We start from the raw sequence: 22,034 nt of genomic DNA, 5'->3' as shown, positions 1-22,034 counted from the left end.
CCTATATTTTTTTATTCCTGACATTTTCCCTGTAGACAGTTTATATAACATTTTTTATCTCCTGTTTTCCACCTTACAGCAGAAAGCCATCAAAACCGAAGACAGTATTTCCCCCGCAAAAGCCCCTCACTTTGGCCTATGACGGAGATTTCGACATGTAACTCACATCTACGACGTGGAATATTCAGCTGCCTTAACTGCTCCGGTCGTTTCAAGAACTGAAAAAAATAAAAAGTTAAAAATTTCCCAAGAATTCTAAACTAACAAACCAAAAAAAATTACGGAAAATTTTGGTTGATGCAATTCTTCTGGGTGAAATCTATAAAATGTATATGAAGAGACAATATGGAGCATGTGGGATGGAGAACCCAAGCGGGCCGTGCAAAATTTGCCACATTTCGATCTGGACCCCGACGTCTTGTAAACATTGAGGAAAAAATGCAGGATTTATTTTGATGCGTTTTGGTCTGTATAGGACGCGCGTCAGGGCGACCGAATTAAACCTCCTAAGTCAACTTATTCCTACACTTGAAAGTCTACAGTCATCGGCTCCAATAATGGTGTCTGTCCATGTCGCCAGTCCAAAACAAAATTACTGAGGTCTTCTCCTGACCTGTTCATATACCTATTAGAGCGCGTGGACATTATACAAGGGGGTCGGAGAACGTGCCAGGACAGAGGGTCGCCCTGTAGGAATGGCCGCCAATCTGCTGGACTCGAGTCCTTCTTACCACGAGCCGCAGCTTTCTCCAAAAAATTACTTGGGGGTTACACTTTAAGGTGCAACGCCGATCCGAGGTCCCCGTCGTTCAAGTGAAGTTTGCAGATCCTCCTTTCTTTGCAAGTTCTATTCACGCGGTGCTCGGGAGCAAATCAAGAAGCTCTTGCAGTGAATCCGGAGTCGCACCAGGAGCCCATGGCAAGCGCCAACTTTATTATGTGTTTTTGACACTTTTTCCGCAGCTGTCGGTGCATGCTGGGAGTTGTAGTTTCGCAGCAGCTGGAGACTATCGACTTGGAGATGACGATCGTAGACTAAAGCTCCGGTGATACAATTGTTTCTCAGCTCCTGGCCTTGCCGCCATCTGTCCGTCACGTGAAGGCTGGCGACTCGGCTAGCTCCTCTTGCCCCTTCCCAGTATTATATGTAGTTGTATATATTGTATATAGTGGATCGCACATTTTAACACCTGCAAAACTGTTTTTTCTACATGGGATTTTGTGATATATTTATAACCCGAATTTTGTATTTATGTACAAATCTATCATCCGTCCTCCTCCACCGGTGAAGCCTTCAGCGAAAAACTGGTGATGGGTTCTGTAATTATTGCAAATAAACGTCAGTCAGAAATCTTCCGCAGATCGTTCCGCTGTCTTATATCATGTGTTTGAGCTTTGGGTGATGCCTCATGGGAGGTCTCTTATGAGCGGGGGAGGGGTCCGTCTTGGTGGACATGATGCAGTAAAGACGCTACATAGAGTGGCATTGCTGTAAAGGTTGTGAATATGGTCAACGTAACTGGCCAAACCTCGGCGTCGGTGTCACAACTAGTCATAGTGGCGTAACTTGAAGCTCATGAGCCCCAATGCAAAAGCTCCAATGGGGCCCCAAATGATTGCAAGTTGGTCTTTTTATATATTTTGTGCCCCCTAGACTCCAGGGCCCCATGTCCGATTGCAACCTCTTCACCAATTGTAGTTACGCCCTGATTGATGGGTTCTCATAAGTAAATTGGCCATGGTCGGCTGTCACGGAGCATCTCCAACATAAGCCATTACAGCTCAGGACTTCTATGTGCGAAAAGAACTCTTGAAAAAGTTTAGTGCTAGTCCTATTTGGGCATTTTGGGAACCCAAGTAAAGAAGTCTACTGGAATCAATGGACAGTCCAAAGGGACACATTGCATTGCTTTTTCATGTCTTCTCATGGAAGTCTCACTGCTGAGCAAATTATTGGAGGACCCATAAACTAAAGTGTGGTTGTCCATCTGCTTTGTCCATGGTCCAAAATTCAATGCTGATTAATTTCCTAATATATCTGAATCGTAGTCCGAGCTCAGATTTTTGTTTTTGTTTAGGAGCTTCAATTCCCCTCTACAGACAAAAGTTTAAAGTAAGTGTTGCAGTCGCCACTAGAGGGAGCTCACTGCATACTGGTTCATTATCAAAGTCTATGTATAATCAGTATGCAGCTGACTCTGCAGCTCCCCCTAGTGGTGACTCAAGTAAAATAGTCAGAGTGTTTTATTTTTAATTTAGTGCTATAGAGGGGATTTGGGACTTAGTGTTAAAAAAAAAAAAAAAAAAAAATCACCTCTTTTTGAATATATTAATTAGATTAGAGTATGAAAGCTATGGTAATGGAAAAAAAAAACACATAAAACCAAAATAGTGTTCTTAGGTTTTCAAATTTAACATCATCACAGCCGTGTGTGACGGGGACGACTGACTCATGTTAATAGCTACGCCAGGCCTTTTCTCTATCGCAGCTTCTCTGCACAGAAAAAGAAGGGGGCTGGCTCAGCTACAGTCACCAGCCCCCTTCCTTCACACACCGCATTGATGATGACCAAAAGTGGAGCAAATGACAGAAGAAGGGAACAGTTTTATAATTGAAAGGGAACCCATCGGCATTCTTACATATGGTTGTAGCGGTATGGCTATACCCAAGAAAAATATACAGTATATATATATTTTTTTACAGATCCTATGTACCAGTTATGGGAAAATGCAGCATAAAAATAATATGCAAATCAGGCTAGAAGTGCACTAGGAGCATATTTAACAGATTTTTCAAAATTCATAGACACGCCCCCAGTGCACTCCCAGCCTGATTTGCATATGATTTCTATGCTGGATTTCTAATGACTGGCACATCGGATCTTTACAAATAAGGTATCATTTTTATTGGGGGGCCATCGCCCATACAGTCATACCATTACCCCCATAACTTGTTGAAGGGTTCTCTTTAAGCATACCATTATGGGATAGTGTAGCTGTATAACCACTGTGTAATACTGCAAATGTACGGAGCTAAATATGTGCACAAACTATACAACTGCAGCAATACACAGATACAGGAACCGCCGCAGCCAGGAACATTTAGCTCCAAGGAGCTGTTAATTCAGGCTGGAAATTCGCTCATGTGACCAAGCGCTCGCTGAATCGCTTCCCTGGAGCAGTTTTACCAAACAAGTGAGATTGAAAGCCCCGGTTCTACATAAGACTTATGTCGGCTGTCAGGAGTCTGGAGAATTGGGACATGAAATGTTTACAGATCACGCTGAGCAAACCTCAGGGAGATCAGAGCCTGACGGAGGAATCTTAATAGACTCGGCCGAGGAGAAGCCGGAGTATTGTAGAAATGTCATCATGGCACACTGCAAATGTACAAAACAGAGACGGATCGGTATAGATGGAGGCATCGGATAAAAGGACGGATGGAGGCAAACTGGGAGCTGTGCTACCAAAGACATCCATAAAAGTGTCAGGAGAAAAACTAACCATAAAACTCAAAAGAGATCCAATAATTGGTGCATTCATTCCTTAATAGAGGTCACAGCTCCCTGCATGGGCACAAGATCAAAAATGATAACATTGTTGCTTCCTGCAGTCTCCACTAGAGGGAGCTGTAAATTCAGTGTATAACAGCATGCAGTGAGCTCCCTCTAGTGCTGGATGCAGGCAGATTGGATTTTTATCATTTCACTTTTAGGTTTATAGAAGAAAACAATGCAAACCCTGCCCCCGATAAAGACCTATTAAGACATAAAAGGGGGATTCTCATCTTAGGTAATTCTGGTATAGCCATAGGAAATGTTATAAATGGGTGATGGATGTGGTGCCACAACTCTGGAAGTGACACCTATCTCCAGAACGGGATCCTTCTGTCGTTTGGTCCGCCTGGTGGCACGGCTCAACTATTATCAGAAATCTTATAGAAGTGCATGAGATGCATATGTGTCCTATATTAATGATAGGGGCAGATGCACGACGTCCCCGCAGGTATCAGCCATGATATCAATGGCCCCTTGTCATTTCCCAATATGAAAGTGAGTGACAAGCCGCCACGTGGGGCATCGAGACCTAGAGGGGGAAGGGTGAAGAGAAGACTGGAGCCTCTGCGGAGGATCGGCAGGTAGCTGCGGTGGCAGGAACAGGTAAGGGGTGAGGTGATCATCATATTTTATAATTTTTAACTCCTTTCTAACCATTTTTTATACTTTGGTGTCAGAGACCACGGAACATAATAAATGGCTTTTTTTTGTTATCTGTAATTTGGGTGTTTTATTGCAAATCAATTCCTAGTTGAATTAGAGAATATCTGCTAAATTTACATTTTTGGCACATTCACTCATCTTGGGACACCATTGACTATAATAGGGTCTGCCTTGTTTCTGTAATGGATCTGGCATTTTATTGAAGAAACTAGCGCAGCTTGTTGCCTGGAGATGTCACGGATCATCTAATGCAGATGTGAACACAGCCTTGGAAAATAAACCAAAAATCTGGTTCTTTAGGCATCAAAATAACAGCATGGCACACCAGTGACATCTGCTGTTCATACATGGTATTGCAATCCCCCAAAAGTGGGATCAAAAATCTAATGTGGGGAGAAAAATGCACCAAAATTCAGACTCAGTTTCTGCCCTCAAAAAATTTCTTGACCATATTTATTATCTGTTTTGGACATTTTTTTTTGCTTTGCTTGGCAATCTATAGGTTGTGCATATGTGGCAGTTGCACCCTTGCCCAGACCCCTGAGCCCTAAAAAAGACCCCAGTTATGTAATGGTACATACAGGGGCGGACGCTAACAGCTTGTGGCCCATGTGCATGAAATGTGTCTGGGCCTCCCTTCCCTGCCTGACACGCTGCTTATGATGAGGGGAATCTGGCCAAGGGACCCCCGGAGCCTCGGGCTCCGAGCAACAGGCCAGATTTCCCTCATTATTACCGCCCCTTACATAGAAATCACAGGCCCCATAGCAGAAGTTCTATGTGGGCCTCCCTACACCTCTAAAAAACCTATATATTTATATTTTTTATTTTTTTACTGACATGGAGATAGATATATGTATCCGTTAGGAATCGGTTCTGCTGGTTCCAGCGCAGTCAGACCTGCAGTCAGGTGACAACTCGAGTGTCAGCTTTGTCGGTGAAGAGAATATTGCAAGTCATGGCTGACTCTCTAGTTGGCACTTGACAGCAAGTGTGCAAAGTGCATCCTTGTGGTTACATGACAACTGCTGCAACCGGCAGAGCCCAACCCTATATATACTCGTATATACTAGCAGCCCAAGTTCCAAAACAAATAAGTTTCAGAAGCTAGAAAAGTGTTCTCTATATAATAAAAACGAACTCAAATTACCCATGTCTATCTACTTTCAGCCTTTTTACACGATAAACAACAAAGTTGTCATAACTAATAAATTAGTAAATGGCATTGCGGAAAAAAAATTTTTTTTTTAAGATTACAGAGACATTCGTCAATTCAAAAAGTGAATTGCCCAGGGCAGATCGCGTGGAAATCTCTCTGTACGCCTTATCAACCTTCAGCTGATCCTGTTAAGATCTCTGCCTCAAGAACATTTCTATTCAATGATGTTACAACTAGTGATGAGCGAGCACTAAAACGCTCGGGTACTCGTTGCTCGGGTCGAGCACATTGGAATACTCGGGTGCTCGGCCCGAGCAATGAGCCCAATGTAAGTCTATGGGAAACTCGAGCATTTTTCAGGCAACTCCCCCCGGCGGTCTGCAGAGGGCCTAAAAATTGCCTAAATCGATGGGAACAGTGCTCAAATGACAAGGGAACAGCATGGGGAAGACCCCTGGAAGTATCTCTGACTCCCAGATCACTGCTGTCAGCAACGTGGTCAGAGTATTACGCCACTTTTACGGACTCACAATAAAATATACAAAAACTAAACCAAAATGGATTTTCCTGGGAAATATGTTAAGGAACATCCTTTCCAGGGTAATGACTTGTATATAAGGCAAAATAAATAACCAAAACCAAAAATACTCCTCCACACCTTGGGCTATGTTCACACGTAGCGTTTTTGATGTGGTTTTGCACTTTTGCATTGCTTTCAACCAAGGCAAATGCATTCACTGGGAAATGTCATTTTAACATTTTACAACCTTATCTGGCCATGTGGTGTGTGACACATCATCAGACACATGCATACAGTGCTGAAAAGACATGGGAACAGCATGGGGAAGACCACTGGAAGCATCTCTGACTCCCAGGTCACTGCCTAAAAGTGTGCCCATCATAAGTGATCCTTGGCGCATGCAAAGATGCCTCCCACCATGCACCTGTCGTTGCAGACTTGCAACAATCACTGTCCATGTCCTTGTCTCAGTGCAGCGTTCAGTTGTCCCTACCCCATTCCTTGGAATGCAAGCGCAAGTATGCAGGCAGCCACCCACCCACAGGCTGCAATACTATACTGCCAAATTTTTGACAGCTGCTTGCACTTGAAATGTGGCCTTTTAGGCTTGTGGAGGCGGAAGCTTTTCATAACCTCATACCGGCGGCGGCCGGGTGTCCATACTCGGTCCCCAGCAGCCACTGTTTCTCCCGATGTCGTCTCCGCCTTCCACAAGCACGGGTCCCACAACATTACCCGTGCCCTCCCCAGTGCACTTACTGGGAAGGAACGCCTAACCACAAACACGTGGACAGGTGAATGTGGCCAGGAACGGTACGGAGCCAGTCCACAGCTTTTTTTGCTGAAAGTTGTATTTAGCCCGGTGAAAGGACCGGCATAGAGGGAAACCCTATCTATCCTGCATGTCATTTCTCACAGGAAGTCCTGTAATGCCGCTTGTTGCAGAAGCAATGGCAGCCTGTCCAACATCAACTCGCACTTGTCAGTGGTGCTTTGACACATAAACATCTTTCTTTGCGCATTTAATTTCATGACTACAGAGTTGGGCAATGGCCAGATCTGCAATGCGGTTTGAGAAATAACATGCATAAGCACGTCCGATCCACATTAAAAAAGCAGCCATAGAGTGTCCGGGAACCTTCCCCGACACTTTTCTTAGCCAGGGCTGCTTTGCGGCAGGGATGGACGGACCCACCAGAAAATCGGAGACTCCTCTGGCGGGCCCTGGCTTCTCCTTCAGGAGAGTTCATAATGCCGAGTTGAGGCCATGATGATGATAGAGGCCAGCATCTGCTTAGTTTTTTGTTACTTGGAATGGAAGCGCAAGTATGCAGCCAGCCACCCACCCACCCACAGGCCGCAACACTAAATTGCCAGATTTCTGGGCAGCTGCTTGCACTTGAAATGTGGCCTTTTAGGCTCGTAGTCGCGAAAGCTTTTCACAACCTAATGCCTCGTGTCCATGCTCGGTCTCCAGCCGTCACTATTTCTCCCGGTATTGTCTCCACCTTCTACAAGCGCGGGTCCCTGAACATTACTGCTGGTACTTTTCTGTGGGAATTTGCTTGCCTCCTACCAGCCTGGAATATTTCCAGTAAACTATGGTATGACGCCATGGTATTAGCACTGCCCCAGTACCAGTAGCGAAGCTGTCCCCAATTTCCTACTCTGGAATTTTATTTGGTAGACTGAGTGGCTGCCCAAATACATTAGTTTCTCACAAAGGAGCTGAAGATAGAGTGGCAGTAGGTGCAAGTTTCTCCAGCCTGTTAGATATTAGAGGGTGAACGGCAGCACATTGGATCAGTGGTTAGCACTGAAGCCTTGCAGCGCTGGGATCCTGGGTTCAAATCCCACTACAGACAACATCTGCAAGGACTTTGTATGTTCTCCCCGTGTTTGCGTGTGTTTCCTCCTCAGTAAAAAAGCAGCCATAGAGTGTCTGGGAACCTTTCCACACACTTTTCTTAGCCAGGACTGCTTCTCAGCAGGGTTGGACGGTCCCACCAGAGAATCCTCTGGTGTGCCTTGGCCTCTACCTCAGGAGAGTTCATGATAGCACTAACTTTGCAGCTGCTATGGGGCTCTTGAGCGGGGGAGAAAGGTTAGCCCTCAGAATCAAATCCTCTGGTGGGCAGAATGTTTTTCAATCTGAAACAGCTTCTCAGTGGGAGTCGTATTTCACCACAGCCATATTCTTTAGCTTGGTGAAAGTACTGGCATAGAGGGAAACCGTATCTACTCCGGCTGTTATTTCTCCGTCACCAGGTTCTGCCCATTGTCACACAAGACCATGCCTGGCTGTATGTTCAGTGGTGAGAGCCACAGATCAGGCTGCTGTGTTACAGCTTTCAACAACTCTGCAGCGCTGGGCAGTTTGTCACCTAAGCATTAAGCATGTTATCTTCAGCACAGCCTGTTGCCGCTTGGCCAAGGCAGTGCTGCAGTGCTGTCAGCTTGTGACTGAGTGGTCATTTTGGAGATGGAGGAGGAGGTGCAGGAGCTGAACAATGTGATTACATTGAGGTTAAAGTGGCGATGCTGTTTTTTATACTAAAGAAAGATCCTAATGTTTTGGTTTTTTTACGTTGCATTCACCGGGAAATGTCATTTTTGTTATGTTCTGCTACCAGAGCTAAGGAAAGAGAGGAGATCTGAACCTACGATAGAACTCAGCTTGATCCCTACGATGTAACAGGGGACCTGATCCTGCGATCAGACCTGCTAAAGTCCTCAGCTAGTCTGTACGGAGACCTATAGATGTGGGGAAGGAATACCTACAAGTACTAGGGACTGGAAGCAAAATGGACACCTCCTAACAGAAATAGTAGCAGACAGACGAACAAACAAAATATATAGAACACAGAGGTCCGAAGACCAAGCAGACTAACAGAGTTAGATACTGAGCACCGGCTAGCTAAAGAGTAGTAATACAATGAAGTCCAGCAAAGCCAGAAGGGCGGAGCAGGACAAAATAGGCCAACAAGGTCATGTGACCAGCAATAGAAAAAACCTAAGAGCAAGGTTCTAACAGTACCCCCCCTTCTAAGAGGATCCTCCGGATCCCCTAGGACCAGGCTTATCAGGAAATCTCCTGTGAAACGCTCTGATAAGTCTGGACGCGGAAACATCATCCGACCTCACCCATGAGTTATCCTCGGGTCCGAAACCTTTCCAGGCCACGAGATACTGCAAACTACCTCTATACCGTCTAGAATTAAGGATACGAGAAATTTCATATTCCCCGTCCTCCACCACCGGAGGAACAGAGGCAGAGGCGTCACAATCCGACACAACAGCTTTTTTCAACAGAGAGACATGAAACACCGGATTAATTCTCCAGGAGGTAGCTAAAAATACACCCTTGGAATTTAAACAGGCAATACGGGCATGACTGACCTTTTTTTTTTCTTTCTTCATACGAAGCACACAGCTTTTAATGAAATGACCAGAATTTCCGCAATAGAAACACAAACCTTCAGAAAATCTGCAGTCTTTTTCTTGAGAGCGAGGTGCCATCGCTCCAATCTCCATCGGCTCTCCACTGTTAGTACACACATTCTCATGACCAGAAACTGACATAGCAGAGGATTTGCTCTCATTAACCCTTGCACGCAGTCTCCTATCCACCCGTATAGCTAATTGCATAGCCTGTTGCAAATCTTCAGGTGTGGGATAAGCAATTAGCAGATCTTTAACCCTTTCACTAAGCCCAGCAAGAAACAGACTCTTCAGAGCAGAATCGTTCCACCCTATTTGAGTAGACCACCGACGGAAATGAGTACAATATTTTTCCACATTACCTGATCCCTGTCTCAAATGTCTCAACTCAGTCTCAGCAGATGAGACACGGTCAGGATCATCATATAATAGCCCCAAAGCAGAAAAAAAACTATCCACTGATCTAAAGCATGTATCACTAGGTTGCAAAGAAAAGGCCCACTCCTGAGGCTCTTTGCGCAAAAGTGACATTATGAACCCTATGCGCTGGGATTCATCCCCAGAGGACCTAGGTCTCAAACGAAAATACAATAAGCAAGTATTTTTAAATGAAAAAAATTCTTGGTGTTCACCAAAAAATAAATCAGGCAAACGTACCTTAGGCTCCAAGAAATGTGCTCCAGAACAGTTACTCACGTGCTGATGGAGCTCGGCCACCTCCAGAGAGAGTCCCTGCAGGCATTGAGCCAAATCCTGAACCGACACCATGATGGAACAGAAAAATCTTTCCTTAGAGAATTTGCGGGCTGGACTTACTGTTATGTTCTGCTACCAGAGCTAAGGAAAGAGAGGAGATCTGTCCCTACGATAGAACTCAGCTTGATCCCTACGATGTAACAGGGGACCTGATCCTGCGATCAGACCTGCTAAAGTCCTCAGCTAGTCTGTACGGAGACCTATAGATGTGGGGAAGGAATACCTACAAGTACTAGGGACTGGAAGCAAAATGGACACCTCCTAACAGAAATAGTAGCAGACAGACGAACAAACAAAATATATAGAACACAGAGGTCCGAAGACCAAGCAAACTAACAGAGTTAGATACTGAGCACTGGCTAGCTAAAGAGTAGTAATACAATGAAGTCCAGCAAAGCCAGAAGGGCGGAGCAGGACTAAATAGGCCAACAAGGTCATGTGACCAGCAATAGAAAAAACCTAAGAGCAAGGTTCTAACAATTTTAACATTTTACAACCTTATCTGGCAATGTGGTGTGTGACACATCATCAGACACATCCTGTTTCATTTATGATGAAGGAACTCTGACAGTCACAAAGCCTATTTTTATAGGGCCATCAGGCGGCCCTTACTATTCTTAAAAGGCCAGCAGTCGGCCCTAGCTATTGTTAGAGAGCCATCAGCCGGCTATGCTTTGTTGTTCCCATTATTAACAAGTGGGTCTCGTATACTGTTATTGCGTATCCAGTGACTGCAAGGGCTGCCAAAAATTTGGACGCAACCCAATACCCCTTTGAAGAGACATAGAGGAGGGTCTCAGTAAAAAAAATGTTCCCATTATAAAGGAGCGGGTCTCCTATAGTGGTAATGGCCATGTTGTGACGGCAAGGGCTGCCAACATTTGGGAAAAACCCCACAAAAAATTTAAAGACACATATAGCAGGGCCACAGTAACAAGGTACGACATGTTCCCATTAGAAAGGAGAGGGTCTGCTATACAGTTATAGGGTATGCAGTGAGTCCAACGGCTGACCAATTTTTTGGAAAAACCCCACTAAGAATTTAAAGACACATAGAGCAGGGCCACAGTAACAACAAATTCCCATTAGAAAGGAGAGAGTCTACTATACAGTTATAGGGTATGCAGTGAGTCCAACGGCTGACCAATTTTTTGGAAAAACCCCACTAAGAATTTAAAGACACATAGAGCAGGGCCACAGTAACAAGGTGCGACATGTTCCCATTAGAAAGGAGAGGGTCTGCTATACAGTTATAGGGTATGCAGTGAGTCCAACGGCTGACCAATTTTTTGGAAAAACCCCACTAAGAATTTAAAGACACATAGAGCAGGGTCACAGTAACGACAAATTCCCATTAGAAAGCAGAGGGTCTCCCATAGTGTTGGCCTATGCAGTGAATGCAAGGGCTGCCAAAAATTGGGAGACACTCCAATGCCCCTTGGAAGAGACTTGGAGGAGGGCCTCATAAAAAAATGTTCCCATTAGAAAGGAGCGGGTCTCCTATACTTGTAATGCCCATGCACTAAGTGTATGGGCTGACAAACATTTACCCCTGGGGGGTATACATGAACATACTGTATAAAAACATTTTTTTACGGGCATCATAAACACCCTTTAAAAAAATTATGTGGGTGTTGCATCTCGGACCCCGGTCACCCTGGTGATATGGTGGTGGAGGATGAGGAGAAGGAGGAGGACAAGAGGAAATAGCCAAAATCAGGAAGCGTATATCCATGTGTGGATGTGAAGAGGTGCATGGGAATACACCTCCCAAAAAAAGATACTGGATTTGAGTTTATGTTACGCTGCTATCATTCCGTGGTGTTGAGAAGTCTGGCCCAATCCAGCCCTTGTTCATTTTTATAAGAGTCAGCCTGTCAGCATTTTCAGTTGACAGGCGGATGCGCTTAACAGTTATAATTCCACCAGCGGCACTAAAAACCCGCTCTGATAAAACGCTGGTGTGGCACCCCAGGGGTCTGGTTGCCACAGTGGTAGAAATACCATGTCTGAGAGCGAGCATGGGCTTTCCTGGTCAGGAGCACTATTGCATGCAACGCCTCCTGCCTCAGTCCAGGGAGGGGAGGAACCTGCCCTTTATAAACTGGATCTGGGGCGGGGTTAGTTAGTTCCAGAGGAAGGGACAGAGGAGCAGCAAGGAGCTCTGTAGGAGACAGGAGCTGAAGACCAGGGATTGGAGCTGATAGAGCTCATCCTGGTAGAAGACGCAGAGAACCGGACACCGGAGTCCGAGGCTGTGAGGATATCCACATCCAGCAGCAGAAACCACCTGGCAGGGGATTTCAGGTCCTCTGGCCATAGAAAGTCCGGAGGCTCAGTCACACGCAAGGGACCGGCACCGCCATCGAGGAGCGGATGGTACCAAAGGCCCCAAGTCACCAGCCATACGGATGAGCACCACATGGTACACTCAGAGACGTGGGCTACTACACGACTACAGCAGGGTAGCCAGGAAGAGTGCAGTCAGACGGGAAGGCCTACACCTCCACCTGGCCAGGGGGACTCTTGTTCGCTCACAGACTGACCAGGCCTCTAATGTTAGCCAGTACTCCTGGCAGGGCCTTCTTCATTACCAACAGTAAAGACCCTGAACTGCACTGCACGGACTCTGAGTCATCTCTGCTGCGCCCATGCACCACGACCCTCACCATCTACACACGCTGCCCTGAGGCTATACTCCTCCCGTGGGGAGTTATACTACCCTCTGCTGTGCACACAACATCAGCCTCAGCGGTCTGCCCCGCAGCAGCGGTTCTCAGTGACCGCAATCCACGGGTGGCGTAGTCGGACATTTAAACATTAAAAACCAAATAAACAGATCCGCCACTGGTTTGACCACCCTGAGCCACGGGACCGGGTCGCCGCCACGGAGACTACAAAGCCCCAGCATTACACAGAGACCCGGCTCCGGGTATTCCCCCACACACGGCCCAGGGGGCGCGTCACTGGACGCAGGGCAGGCCAGGACCTCCAAGGCGTAGAAAGCTAGTTCATTCCACGTCTCCAGCTTGGATAACCAATAATTAAAAGGCACAGAGGAATCGCGGAGGACGTTGGTATGGTCGGCAAGGTACTCCCTCAGCATATTCCCAAATTTTGCACTCCTTGTGAGAGTACCCAACACTTCAGAGCCTGTGCGATGGGAGGGTCTGAGAAAACTGTCCCAGAACTTTGACAGTGTTCCCCTGCCTCTGCTGGATTGAAGTTGTGTCTCTCTCGGCTGTACTCCTTGGTTGTCCAACGAAGTATGCCCTCTGCGTTTTCAGATGGGAATTTTTTTATTAGTTCCGCAACAAGGGCCTTCTGGTACAGCCCCATTTTTGTAGACATGTCCGCCTCAGGAATAAGAGATATAAAGTTCTCCTTGTAGCGTGGGTCTAGAAGTGTCACCAACCAGTAATGACTGTCACCCAAAATTTTGAGAACACGAGGGTCATGGGAAAGGCAGCGTAACATAAACTCAGCCATGCATGCCAGACTACTAACAGGCAAGACTTCTGTGTCCTCACCAAGAGGATGACTGATCATGCTCTCCTCCTCCTCCTCTCTGTCCTCTGGCCATCCACGCTGAACAGACGGCATGACAGTTGTGCAGGTAGTACCGTCTATAGCGCATGAAACTAGCTCCTGTTCTTCCTCCTCCTCCTCTTCCTCATTGTCATCCAATCCATGTTGGGACGAGATGAGGGTGGGCTGTGTGTAATCACCCTGTATGGTTCCTTGCTCCATCTCATCATGCTCTGCCTGCAATGCATCCTTTTTGTGAGCAGAGAGCGTTTCAGAAGACAGAGAACTGGGAGGGTGACGCTAATTATGCCTTCATCGCCGCTCACCATCTTGCTGGAGTCCTCAAAGTTTTGGAGGATGGTACATATGTCTAACATCCATGTCAACTCCTGAGGTCTTATGTGTGGAGTTTGAACTGAATACCGACGGCCTTGTTGATGCTGGTACTCAACAACTGCCCTCTTCTGCTCACAAATCTTCCCAACATCGGCAGTGTAGAGTTCCAACGCGTGGGGAGTTGGGGATATCACACACCAGTCTGTGAGCAGGAAGCTGCAAACGCTGCTGAAACACAAGAGCGGCGGAAGTTGTAGGTGACTTTCTAAAATGGGCACACAGGCGGCGTACTTTAACAAGCAGATCCAGCAGCTCCGGGTAGGCTTTGAGAAACCACTGAACCATGAGGTTAAGCACATGGGCCACGCATGGTACGTGTGTGAGCTCGCCTCGCCTCAGAGCCGCCACCAGGTTCTGGCCATTGTCACACACAACCATGCCTGGCTGTAGGTTCAGCGGTGTGAGCCACAGATCTGCTTGCTCTTTTAGAGCTGTCCATAACTCTTCAGCATTGTGCGGTTTGTCACCTAAGCATATTAGTTTCAGCACAGCCTGTTGCCGCTTGGCCGAGGCAGTGCTGCAGTGGTTCCAGCTTGTGACTGATGTGGTCATTTTGGAGATGGAGGCTGAAGAGGAGGAGGCTGAGGAGGATGAGGTGCAGGAGCTGCAGACTGTGGGGGCAACCCTGATTGACCTAGGGCCCGCAATCCTTGGAGTAGGGAGGACATGTTCCGTCCCAAGGTCCGACTGGGTCCCGGCTTCCACCATGTTAACCCAGTGTCCTGTCAGTGAGATGTACCATCTCTGCCCACAATCACTTGTCCACGTGTCTGTGGTTAGGTGGACTTTCCCGGCAACTGTGTTGTTGAAGGCACAGCTAATGTTTTGGGACACGTGCTTGTGTAATGCAGGGATGGCACACTGGGAGAAATAGTGGCGGCTGGGGACCGAGTACCGAGGAACGGCCACTGCCATCAGGTTATGGAATGCTTCCGCCTCCATGAGCCTAAAAGGCAACATTTCGAGCGCAAGCAGTCGTGAAATGTGCGAATTTAGTACTGTGGCCTGTGGGGCGTTGGCTGCGTATTTGCACTTGCGTTCCAAGGACTGGGGTATGGACGTGGACGTGCTTCAAGATGCTGCTACTTGAGAGTGTGTAACGACAGGTGCAGGGCAGGAGGCATCTTCGCATGCACCATGGACAGAGGATTGGCTTGCATGCACAACAGTGGAAGAAGCAATGGTGCCACCAGCAGACACTGTTCCTGGACCCTGGGATTCGGCCCACAAAGTCGGGTGCTTTGCTGCCATGTGCCTGATCATGCTGGTGGTGGTCAGGCTGGTCGTTTTGCCACCCCTGCTGATGCTGGCCTGGCAGGTGGTGCAAATGGCCTTTTTGGGGTTATCAGCAGAGTCTTTAAAAAACAACCAGACTCAGGAAGACCTAACAGTTGTACTGGCAACGTCCTTCATGTTGGTGTTACGGGGAACGGTTGCCTGCCTTCTTTCTGCGGCCACCACACTGCTTCTTCCTGCCTGTTGGGGTGCTCTGCCTCCCTCCCCCTGTGTGCTGCTCTCCTCGCTCTGCATGTCCTCCTGCCAGGTTGGGTCAGTTACTATATCATCCACCACCTCGTCTTCCACTTCCGCACTCTGGTCCTCCTCCTGACTTTCTGGCAATTGTGTCTCACCATCGTCCACCTCTTGTGACACTTCTTTCCCACCGTCGCCTTCGTGTGACCGTGGCTGCTCAAATATTTGGGCATTGCTACTGTTATAGCAGAAGATGAGGTCCCTCACGTTCAAAGACCCCATCTATGCTGTATAAGTCTGACGGTTACCTTAGGTCAAAAACAACAACTAAATGTTCCTTCCTTGTATCAATAGAAACTAACGTGTCCTTGCTAGTCATCAGAATGTGTCTGATTAAATGTTTCAACACAAGCATAGGCATGACGAGAACAGAAACCAGTTTTTGTTTGCACAGCTAAATTGTATGATCGGACCTTATATGGTAAATCCGTTTCTGCCTCCAGGGTGTATATAAACCCTATGCTTTGTAATAAAGTTAGAGTCTTTTGACGCATACTACCTGTCTTGTGTCTTATTCTCTCCGGGCCTGTATACTAGAGGATAGAAGAACCAGAAAGCAGTGACGACACTACATGCGATCTCCTCTTGCCCCGCTTCAAGTGTACCGGGCGAGAGGCCAGAATCTATAAATGGGAAAGTGAACAGCTCTTCGGAGTGTCCAAGTGTGGGATCAGTTGTCTCTGGGCACTCGGCATAGTGGGAGGAAGGAGGTTCAGGGTGAGGAATATGCGGTCCAGACTCACAGCTACTGAGACTTGACCGTGTGGAAGACAAGGTGGTGGTGGTGGCTAAGTGACTGGAAGCATTATCTGCTATCCAACCAATAACCTTTTCACACTGCTCTGTGTTCAATAGTGGTGTTCTGCGGTCCCCTATTAATTGGGACAGGAAGGTCGAGCGAGAAGATGTGGGTGTTTGTTGTTGCACAATTTCAGCTTGCCCACGGCCTCGGCCTCTGCATGCACCATCATCACCATCACGTCCAGTTCCCCATCCCTTGCCACGTGCGTTGCAAATTTTAAATGGAGGAAAATATCTTCCACGCTCACAACAAATGAATGAATTTGGAGCAAACTTACATGTGATCCGTGTGACGGACAAACCACAGTTTTAAATACCTGGCCTGTAGGTAACTATTTTGAACAGCAATCTGGTGTGAATTGCTTCACTGGCACACTGCAACAAATTTTTAATGGAGGCCAGAAATGGCAGTATTTTCTGAAAACGTATATGTGATGCGTGTGACAGAGAAAACACAGTTTTAAATACTTGGCCTGTAGGTAACGATTTTGAATAGCAATCTGGTGTCAATTGCTTCACTGGCACACTGAAACTAATTTTTAATGGAGGTCAGAAATGGCAGTATTTTCTGAAAACGTATAAGTGATCCGTGTGACGGAGAAAACACAGTAGGTGTTAATGATGGCTTATGTTTAGCTTTTCTGTATGTAAATCCCATTTCCTTTAGGCGGTTTCTTACAGTTCGGTCACAGACATTGACTCCAGTTTCCTGCCATTCGTTCCTCATTAGTTTTGTTGTGCATTTCCTATTTTGGAGACATATTGCTTTAAGTTTCCGGTCTTGACACTTTGATGTCTTCCTTGGTCTACCAGTATGTTTGCCTTTAACAACCTTCCCATGTTGTTTGTATTTGGTCCAGATTTTAGAAACAGCTGACTGTGAACAACCAACATCTTTTGCAACATTGCGTGATGATTTACCTTCTTTTAAGAGTTTGATAATCCTCTCCTTTGTTTCAATTGACATCTCTCGTGTTGGAACCATGATTCATGTCAGTCCACTTGGTGCAACAGCTCTCCAAGGTGTGATCACTCCTTTTTAGATGCAGACTAACGAGCAGATCTAATTTAATGCAGGTGTTAGTTTTGGAAATGAAAATTTACAGGGTGATTCCTTAATTTTTTCCTTAGAATTGAGTAATTCCATAATTTTTTCTCTCTGCTTGGTTTGAAAAAAATTACCCTTACTGAGTACCACATTTATAATCTTGATTTCTTTTAGTGTTTCTTAAAGCCCTAAAGTTGCCATTTGAAATGACTTTAGTTTTGTACCATGTCTGTGATCTGCTTTTTTTCAACAACATTAATCAACTGAATGAACATCCACCGAGCCCGGTGATTCCATAATTTTTGCCAGGGGTTGTATGTGATCCGTGTGATGGAGAAAACAGTTTTAAATATCTGGCCTGTAGGTAACTATTTTGAACAGCAATCTGGTGTCAATTGCTTCACTGGCACACTGAAACAAATTTTTAATGGAGGTCAGAAATGGCAGTATTTTCAGCGCAATTATATGTGATCCGTGTGATGGACAAACCACAGGTTTAAATAGCTGGATTTTTAGCGCTGTAATATGGAAAGGACCTGGCTGTATTCTGCAATGCCAACAAGCAAATGGGGCAGAAAAACTTTGTTCTCTGGATTGCTTTTTTAGCAAATAATGATGATTAAGAGCCAAGAAAAATTATTCCTGGCCTCTGAGACCTGGGCCTTTGTATAGAAATATCTAACAGCAGCAGAAGGCAGAACTGGAATGGAGCCTCTTGTGCTATGTGCACTGCAGTCTGCTATATACACTGCCTGCCTGATATCTCTGCAGATGGATTTGTCCTCAGAAGGACTGTTTGTTGAGATGGATATATGTCTCTAATATAGTCTGGTATACCTACATTAACTAGAAACAAGCAAATCTCTCCCTAGCTCAGCACTTCTCCGTACACTGCCTGATTCCGGAGTGACTGTGACGAGCATGGCGGCCCCAGGTCTGATATAGACCTGATGACGCTGTGCGGCCAGCCAATCACTGTAATGCCCACAACCAACATGGCTACGGCATTACAGTGAGTGGCAGGCAATCCCTGCATGTTCATTGGCGCTCTAAAGAGTGCCAAACATGCAGGGAGGGGACCCGAGCTCCCTCCCGAGCGACCCGGAAATACTCGGCGAGCGCCGAGCATCTCGAGCAGTGAGATGCTCGGGCGATCATCGAGCAGTAGCGAGCATGCTCGCTCATCACTAGTTACAACTAATCGTGTACCATTGCAGAGTCCTTGTTTTGCATTCAAATTTCTCAACAACATAATAATGCTGCCGACCTTTAGTCTAAAGCTATGTGCTCACGATGCAGAAATGCTCCGGATTTTTCCTGAGCGTTCCTGCATCTCCCTGGCAGAAAAAACGCATGCGGATTGTACATGCGGATTGTACATGCGGATTGTACATGCGGATTGTACATGCGGATTTTACATGTGGATTGTACATGCGGATTGTACATGCGGATTGTACATGCGGATTGTACATGCGGATTTTACATGTGGATTGTACATGCGGATTGTACATGCGGATTGTACATGTGGATTGTACATGCGGATTGTACATGCGGATTGTACATGCGGATTTTACATGCGGATTGTACATGCGGATTGTACATGTGGATTGTACATGCGGATTGTACATGCGGATTTTACATGCGGATTGTACATGCGGATTGTACATGCGGATTGTGCATGCGTTTTTCCTGCCAGGGACATGCAGAAGTGAAGCGTTCTTCACATGCATTTCCGCATGCAGGTTGACAAGCGTTTTCCAAGCGATTTTAGCATCACTTGGAAAGTGCTTGTTAACCTGGTTACACTATATAAATCCATGCAACCGGCATGGATTTATATAGTGTGACCATAAAAGAATGGTAAAAAATAAAAAATATACATTATACTTACCTCCTGATGGCCCCCGGTGTCCTTGTCTTGGCTTGCCGGCAGCTCGCGGTAGGCTAAAAGGACCTGACATTACGTAATTTAGTCATGTGATGGGTCATGTGACCGCCGACGTCAGCGGTCGAGTGACCCATCACATGACTAAATGATGTCACCGCAGGTCCTTTAGTCTACCGAGAGCTGCCGGCAAGCCAAGACAAGGACACCGGGGGCCATCAGGAGGTAAGTGTAATGTATATTTTTTATTTTATTCTTTTTTTACAGGTACTATGGTACCCGGGTCCGGAGGAGAGTCTCCTGTCCTCCACACCTGGGTACCATCCGCACATTGAAACACATGTTATCCGCATGTACAGATGCAGTGATGTAAATCCCATGCGTTCCAATGCAAGTCAATGGCGGTGAAAATGCAGCGATTCCGCAAAATAATTGGTAATGCTGCGGATTTTTCCACAATGATAATCCGCAGCGGAAATTTCCGCAGCATGTGCACAGCACATGCGGATTATCATTGGGGAACATGGCAGACCTTCTACCATGCGTTTTTTTAAGCGTTTCTGCAGCAGAATTGCCGCTGCGGAAATGCTTAAAAAACGCATAGTGGGCACACAGCCTAAGGCAATGACTTGGCATGCCTGGTGGGGTTTAAGCCATTTAAAAATTCAATAGGAAAATGTTCCCTTTCATCGTTGTCATCTACAACAACAGAGTCATCGCTCCAACGTCAACTGATGTTTTTCTCGGATTCACCTCAACATTAAGTAAAGATGTCTAGTATCTGGTAGTATACTACAAATAAAATTATGGAATATTGTATTAGACTGCACTATTCCATACAATGGTTTCCTGTAAATCATGTACTTAAAATATTTTCATTTTTTTCTATAGTGGATGTTGAAACCAGTGTATGGCATCCATAGGAGGCAACTGTTTCACGTATGCATCATGGTGTATACGCTGTGACATCATGCGCTTCCAACGCTTGTACGCTGAAGTTAGCTGCCGGCGACAGAAGAGGACGCCGTGCGGCGGGGGAGCAGATGGGAGGCGCGGTATAATTGTTTATTTTTTTTCTATGCAAATTGCCTCTTCACAGAGAAAAAGGACTTGAACTCTATAGCGCCACCTATTGGAAGCAGCAATCCTACAAGCCACTATCAACCCTTTAACGAGTCGTGCAATATGACTTAGGATAATAGCCAAATCAGAATCTCAATTTGCAGACACGGTGTTTCGGGCTGTTGGCCCTCGTCAGTGCAAAGTATGAGAACTGATTTGCCTAGGTGGGAGGCTCTTATTTTTTTCTATGCATTGAAGAACAGAGGCAAAATGAGGGACATTATACCAGAAAGAGGGATATATATACCAGGATGGAGCCCAGGATAAAAGACATATGGGCAGCACGGTGGCTAAGTAGTTAGCACTGCAGCCTTGCAGCACTGGGGTCCTGGGTTCAAATCCCACCAAGGACAACATCTGCAAGGAGTTTGTATGGTTTGCCTGGGTTTCCTCCCATACTCCAAAGACATACTGATAGGGAATGTAGATTGTGAGCCCCAATGGGGACAGTGCCCATAATGTCTGTAAAGCGCTGCAGAATTAATGGCAATATATAAATGAGTAAAATAAATAAATAAAAAATCTCAGAATGGGGCTAGGAAGGGGAACATATATACAGTTGAAACCAGAAGTTTACATACACTATATAAAAAGACACATATTCATGTTTTTCTCAATATCTGACATGAAATCAGAATAAACCTTTCCCATTTTAGGTCAATTAGGATTTTACCATCATTTTTAATATTTGCCAAATGCCAGAATAATGAGAGAGAGAGAATGTTTTAAGGCATTTTTATTACTTACTGCAAAGTCAAAAGTTTACATACAGTAAGATTTCTATGCCTTTAAACAATTCTGTCTGGACTCCCCATATTATGATGTCATGTGTTTGGAAGCTTCTGATAGTTTTTTTTGGCAACATCTGAGTTAATTAGAGACACACCTGTGGATCTATTTTAATGCACACCTGAAACACACTGCTTCTTTGCGTAGCATCATGGAAAAGTCTAAAGAAATCAGCCAAGAAATCAGGAAGAGAATTGTGGACTTCCACAAGTCTGGCTCTTCCTTGGGTTCAATTTCAAGATACCTGAAGGTGCCTCGATCATCTGTACAAACAATTATACGCAAGTACAAACAAGATGGGAATGTGCAGCCATCATACCGCTCAGGAAGGAGACAGGTTCTGTGTCTCAGAGATTAACGTGCTTTGGTCAAACATGTGCAGATCAACCCAAGGACAAAAGCAAAAGACCTTGTGAAGATGATGGCGGAAGCTGGTAAGATTGTATCAATATCCACAGTGAAACGAGTACTGTATCAACATGGGCTGAAAGGCCTCTCTGCCAGGAAAAAGCCATTACTCCAAAAGAAACATAAAAAAGCCAGATTAATGTTTGCAAATGCACACAGGAGGAAAGACCTTAATTTATGGAGATATGGCCTGTGGTCTGATGAAACTAAAATTAAACTTTTTGGGCAGAATGACCATCATTACGTTTGGAGGAAAAAGGGAGAATCTTGGAAGCCTAAGAACACCATCCCAACTGTGAAACACGGGGGTGGCAGCATCATATTGTGGGGTTGTTTTGCTGCAGGAGGGACTGGTGCACTTCACAAAATAGATCGCATCATGAGAAAAGACGATTATGTGGCAATACTGAAGCAACATCTCAAGACAT

At 45.8% G+C, this 22,034-nt stretch overlaps 1 protein-coding gene across 1 annotated transcript in view; it reads left to right on the top strand.

The window, feature by feature from the left end:
* Nucleotides 1-1,356, top strand: part of THSD7B (thrombospondin type 1 domain containing 7B) — a 760,515-nt gene extending 759,159 nt beyond the window's left edge. Inside the window, exon 28 of the mRNA XM_073647255.1 lies at nucleotides 80-1,356. Within this exon, the coding sequence (XP_073503356.1) occupies nucleotides 80-161 (82 nt within the window). The 3' untranslated portion in view covers nucleotides 162-1,356. The remainder of the gene's footprint in view (nucleotides 1-79) is intronic.
* Nucleotides 1,357-22,034: the final 20,678 nt, after the last annotated feature.

Source organism: Phyllobates terribilis, unplaced genomic scaffold (assembly GCF_046119375.1).
Source record: "Phyllobates terribilis strain yellow unplaced genomic scaffold, ASM4611937v1 Scaffold_9__5_contigs__length_417890890, whole genome shotgun sequence".
NCBI lineage: Eukaryota > Metazoa > Chordata > Amphibia > Anura > Dendrobatidae > Phyllobates > Phyllobates terribilis.
Note: the sequence above shows the minus strand (reverse complement) of the source record. Positions and strands in the feature narration are given on the sequence as shown.